The sequence below is a fragment of the Juglans regia genome, chromosome 8, assembly GCF_001411555.2.
Source record: "Juglans regia cultivar Chandler chromosome 8, Walnut 2.0, whole genome shotgun sequence".
NCBI classification, from domain to species: Eukaryota; Viridiplantae; Streptophyta; class Magnoliopsida; order Fagales; family Juglandaceae; genus Juglans; species Juglans regia.
The window spans coordinates 21,927,224-21,932,805 of record NC_049908.1 but is presented as its reverse complement, the minus strand read 5'-3'; the positions used below and the strand labels follow the sequence as shown (position 1 = coordinate 21,932,805).

Genomic DNA, 5,582 nt, shown 5'->3' with positions numbered 1-5,582 from the left:
TCATCATAAGCTGTGAAGCCAAATTTGACTTATAAGGCTTTCACAAAAAAATCCTATTCATTAAACACCCTACTATCTACAACATCATGATACCACACTAATGCATCTCCCTCCATGTGATATGAGGCGATCTATAATCTTTGACTTGAAGACATTTGATGGAATTCAAAATATTGGGTGGCCTTGAAAATCCACCTAGCAGGATTATTCCCATCGAAATGGGAAAATTCTAATCTTACTCCTCTAGGGTGAAAGCATCTATCTTCATTATTTGTAGTTCTTGTCTCATGAGAAGCATCTATTGGTGATCTTACTAAATGATTTTCAATTGAAGACCTCATCATATCGGTAAGTTGATCTAACATGTCTATAACGCCGTGAATTGCATAATGATGGTCATCCAATTGTTTATGCAAAACTTCTTGTTGCTTCTGCACCCCTTCTTCTTGGATCTTCAAGGTTGCTCGAGTTCCCTCCGCCATGAGAGGATCGGCCTCTCCTATACCATTGTTAAGTGCCTTTTACTAGAACAAGAAATCAATTGTACAACGCAAACAATCACAGAACTGGAACAACACGGAATCAAGAAACTAGAGAGAGAAAGAAAACCAAGAATCCAAGTCTTGATTCTTGGAAGAAGCCTTCGAGGGACTTCCGAAGGCGACTTCCAACCTCCACTGATCATTAAACTTCAACAATTGTGAACAAGGAATTCGTACAAACACTTTTGTTCTTATATCCTTCTCTTACACATAACGACTATGTTTTATTATATTTTATACAACAAACGACTACATTTTATTACATGTACATTAACACCTATTGTTCTTGCGATGCACCTTTTCATTTAACACTACGCCCCATTTAATCTTGTTTGCTGCTTTCTTCTCAACACACCGTTTCACTTACTACAATGCACCTTCTCATCATTTGTTAGTTAATACCGTTGCATCTGATCCTTCCCGCGAAATTCCTTCTTCACTTTATTTCACTTCTGCAGCCAACACAACATCACCTCACAAATACCCTTTACAAGAATGCTCTTATAGCTCAAATTTTTTTATACCAACTTTTTATTTGAGCATGACAGAACAAACCTCCCCTCCCCTCTCACGTTCTCCATCTTTTTTTTTATTTTTTATTTTTTATTTTTTTTTTTATTTTATGTAAGGGAACCTCTTCAAGGCAGAGCCCTTCGGATCCACCTCTGCCGAGTAAACCCCCGTCACATTCTCCATCTTGATTTATACAATCTGATTTAATTTTTATTTTTCTAAATCTGACTATTGAACAAACTATGTTTAAAAACAAATATTATTGTTAGGATGAGACGATTTTGACAATACTTTTTTTTATGGAAAATATATACTACTTTGTCACCTCATTTTGACACTTCATATATTTTAATTTTTTTATTTTTTTTTACTTAATAGTTAATAAAGTAATTATTAGTGTATTGATATTTTTTTTATATTTTTTAAAAATATTTTAAAATGATAAAAGAAATAATAATAAAAAAATTATAAAAATAAGAAGATAAATTTGTATTAAGCGGCACGCCCAACTATCAATGCTGAACAGCAGGCTAGTAGCCTAGCACTGCTCTTTTTTTATAAGTGCTAGGAAGAGACGATATTGGAAATAATATTATCGTAGGCAAGAGATAAATAATTTAGAAAATTTTAAATTATAACCGTTAGATATGAATAGTTCATAACACGAAGATAAATAACTCTTGTTAAGAAAAAAGTGAGTTAAAAAGAAAAAGAGAAAAGAATAATGAATATTTTAATAAAATAGAGAAATAATAGATAGTTGTAGGGGGGTTTTGGGAAAGTGCGTAGTTAAAATATAGATATTTTACTTAATAGATATATGAGGCCAATGCAAGTGCTTTGACATTGCAAAAAAACTACAAAAAAGTGATACTTTAAGAGTAGTGATACATATTCTTATAATTTTATTTACAATATTCATTTTATTAATTTTCTTTTAAAATTCAAATTTTAAATTTTAAAATTTCATGATTTTTTGCACATCAGTAACTGACATGTAAAGAAGTAAATTTTTTATAAATTTTTCTTTTAAGTATATTTAGCTTTTTCCATACTTCAAAGAAATAAAATGTCTTTTCCCAGATGAAATCATTGACACATGTTCAAACATCCATTCATGACAAATGGTTACAACGAGAATTCATCAAAGTTTCTAAAAATTAGAAGTATAAACATGCACCACATGAATCTTTCTGGTTTATATGGCACCCTTCTGCCTTTTGCCATTTGAGTCAGATTTTCATTCCATAATTTCTTCTCTTCATCTTTCATCTATGCGCTCACTCATGAATTCCTTTTGCTTATTTCCATTTGCCCGTCCCCTACTTGCTACCAAGTATAAAATCTACAACCCATCCTAGAGAGGATTGCTCATGGTTTGGATTGAACTACAACCAGGTTTGTTCTCTATCCCCTTAATCTTCATCTTCTGTCTCACCGTCTCCATATCCTCCCACCTTTCTGCTGAAGCATAAACATTCGACAAAGCTATATAATCTTCACCCCTCAAAACCAAATCCACAGCACTCTTCTCCGGATGTAGCTGGAGGAGAAGCTTCCCCACCTTCTCACCCGTTGCAACATCCCCATGAACTTTGCAAGCACTTAGCAAACTCCTCCACAATATGGCATCGGGTTCAATTGGCATCCCCCTGATAAATTCATACGCCTCTTTCAAGTGCCCAGCCCGACCAAGAAGATCGACTATGCAGCCATAATGTTGCATTCCAGGTATGACACCAAACTTACTCTTCATCTTGTCAAACAAATGAAGACCTTCTTCGACAAGCCCCACATGGCAACAAGCAAATAACAAGCTAGTACAAGTCACTCCATTAGGCCTAACACCATAAGCCCACATTACATCTAAAAGCTGCAATGCTTCCTTTCCTCTCCCATGGATAGCTAGTCCAGTAGCCATTGCCGTCCAAGTCAACACATTCCTCTCATTCATTCTTCTGAAAACGGATAAAGCACTCTCAAGGCACCCACACTTTGAATACATATCCACCAAACCAGTTCCAATAAACACATCATTTTCTGGAACACAAATCGTCTTCTCTATATACCCATGAACACAAGTCCCTGTTTCCAACACACCCAATTGAGCAGCCACGGAAAGAATACAAACCATGGTAGTATCGGTAGGTTTCACTCCACAACCATCATCCAACATTTGCCGAAACAAGGCCAATGCGTCACGAGCACATTCCTTAGAAATTTCTCTTTGGGAACAATACCCGGTAATCATTGTATTCCATGTAACATAACTTCTCACCACCATTTCATCAAACACCATTCGTGCCGAGAGAACATCCTTGTTATTAGCATAAAAATATATCATTGTGGTTTGCACCAAAATATTTGATATTCCTCCATGTTTCAAAACTTGCCCGTGTATTTGTCTCCCTTCCCACAATGTTGATAGTGCAGGAGCTCTAGCACAAGCTCCAAGAACAAAAGTATATGTAAAATCATTGAATGCCAGCTTTCCCTTTGAAACCCAATTGGCAAAGACAAGAATGGAGTCTTTAGGTTGAGTACAACGAATCAAAGTGTTTAAGAGGAACAGGTTTGCATTGCCAAAGTGTTCAAGTATCAAATGGGCATGTGGGGATGATGAAAGGAAACAGTATTTTTCCATGAGCTTGGCCAAAAGAAAGGGTACTTTGAGTGCGTTGGTGATCAACTGGGCATGGATTTGTTTGACGTGTCGGACGGTTTTCGGTGTGTTGTGGTTTAAGAGGGAGAAACAAGTGAGTCGTGGAAGGAAGGGCATGTGGTGGGTGCTTGTTGGAATTGGAGAGAGGCCAAAGACTTGAAGTCAGGGAAGAAAAAACCCAAGACTGCCACCAATATCGCTTCAAAATAATAATTGTCTCTCTCCCTCTCTCCATCGAATTGACAAAACAGCAAATGAAATTGGTTCGTCCTTGTCAAACCCATTGTGGCAACCCATCAGCCTCATCATCAGGTGATGCCATTACCCTTCCTCAAGTCCCTTGCACCTAAGTAAGATGTAAAAAAATATTGTAAATAGAAAAAAATAAGAGGTTTAAACTTTTCTAAATTCTTTCTTACAAACCAAACAGAACTGACGTTGTTTGTTTATCTGTTCATGGAAACTCTGAAACTGAATGTTAAATGTTGTTCGGCTGTTTGGCCCATCTTTCTTACTCTGTGACATTAGAAAAGTTTAAAATAATGTCACCCTAAAACATAGCACGAAAGAATTTAGCAGCATAGTATTAGCAGCAGCAGCAGCAAGCACATGCCCATGTTTGTTTTCCTTGGTCCAAATAAGTACACAACAATAATCAGGTTTATGTAACACAAACTGGCCCCAATTTGATTATCTTATAATCAGTTTTATGTAACACAAAATGATTTACTTATAAAAAAAAAAAAAAATGTAACACAAAATGATCCACATAGAGCTGTGCACAAACCGAAGCCATCAAATCCCAAAATTCGAAATTTATCCTAAAGTAAAAAACCCATTACAATCGGATCAATCCCAAAATCAACTAGCAGTGTTCATTAATCATAAAACTCCAAAAAAGAAGAAGAATAGTGGAACGGAGAGGAAATAGCGAGATGCGGAGGAGGGCAGTAAACGGGATGAGTGGCCAAGGGTGGCTGAGAAATTGAAACAACATGATTCTATTGGTGTTAGTTTCAGTTGTTAACCAATTGTAATTAGCTATAGGATTCCGTCGGTTTGATAGCAAAGAGCTACAGCTCTAGCACTTGTATAAATAGATGTACTCATTGAGTGAATAAAATGATCCAGAACTCTTTTCTTCCTATCTCTTCTCTCTCGGCAGTTTCTCTCCTCTCCCCATCTCCATTTTCGATAAAATAAACAATGTCAGGTGTAAACAGAGAGAGAGAGAGAGAGAGAGAGGAGAAGAGAAGAGCAGAGAAGAGAGAGAGAGAGAAGAGAGAAAAGAGAGAGAGAGAGCTAACCGTTTATGGTGGCTGGAACGTGTCGGGACCTACGGTTAGGGTTGAAAACTTGAAGACGTAGGAGTTGAGACTTACAGAATTCTAGGGAAGGGGAAATGTGCTAGAATTCTAGGGAAGGGGAAATGTGCTTTCTGATTAGGGTTCCTCTTTAGACCGGATCCGGTGTAAAGGTGAGGTTTTTCGCCAACCGATAAGACAAATATACCTTTTGGTTTTACAGATCTTTATCTTATCATATTTTATCTAATTTTATTTCAACATCAAAATATCATTTAAATATAAATATTTTTTAATTTTAAATTTTAAAAAATATTTTTAAATTTTTAAATTTAAAAAAAAAAATATTATTTTAACAATATTTTAACTTTATAATATTTTTATTCAACTTTTCTATCTCTTTTTTCTAAAAACTCATAAATCATCTTAACTCAAGTTCTTTCACTACTATTCACAAATTATCTTATTAATACTCAAAAAATTTTCATCTTAGTGTTTTATTATTTCTTATGATAGATAAAAAAAAAATTACAAGATGTTTGTCCAGTTTAAAAGAATAAT

The 5,582-nt window shown here is 35.3% G+C and overlaps 1 protein-coding gene across 2 annotated transcripts; it reads right to left on the bottom strand.

Moving 5' to 3' along the window:
• Nucleotides 1-2,107: 2,107 nt before the first annotated feature.
• Nucleotides 2,108-5,202, bottom strand: LOC108998194 (pentatricopeptide repeat-containing protein At3g18970). 2 transcript variants are annotated; one of them, XM_035693413.1, is made up of 3 exons: nt 5,025-5,202; nt 4,155-4,233; nt 2,108-4,063 (listed from the first exon to the last, which is right to left on the bottom strand). In XM_035693413.1, the coding sequence occupies exon 3, from the start codon at nt 3,832-3,834 to the stop codon at nt 2,413-2,415; it is 1,422 nt and encodes a 473-aa protein (XP_035549306.1). In that variant the 5' UTR covers nt 3,835-4,063; nt 4,155-4,233; nt 5,025-5,202; the 3' UTR covers nt 2,108-2,412. The 2 variants fall into 2 exon arrangements, with proteins under 2 accessions (XP_035549306.1, XP_018830231.2); XM_018974686.2 differs by lacking the exon at nt 4,155-4,233.
• Nucleotides 5,203-5,582: the final 380 nt, after the last annotated feature.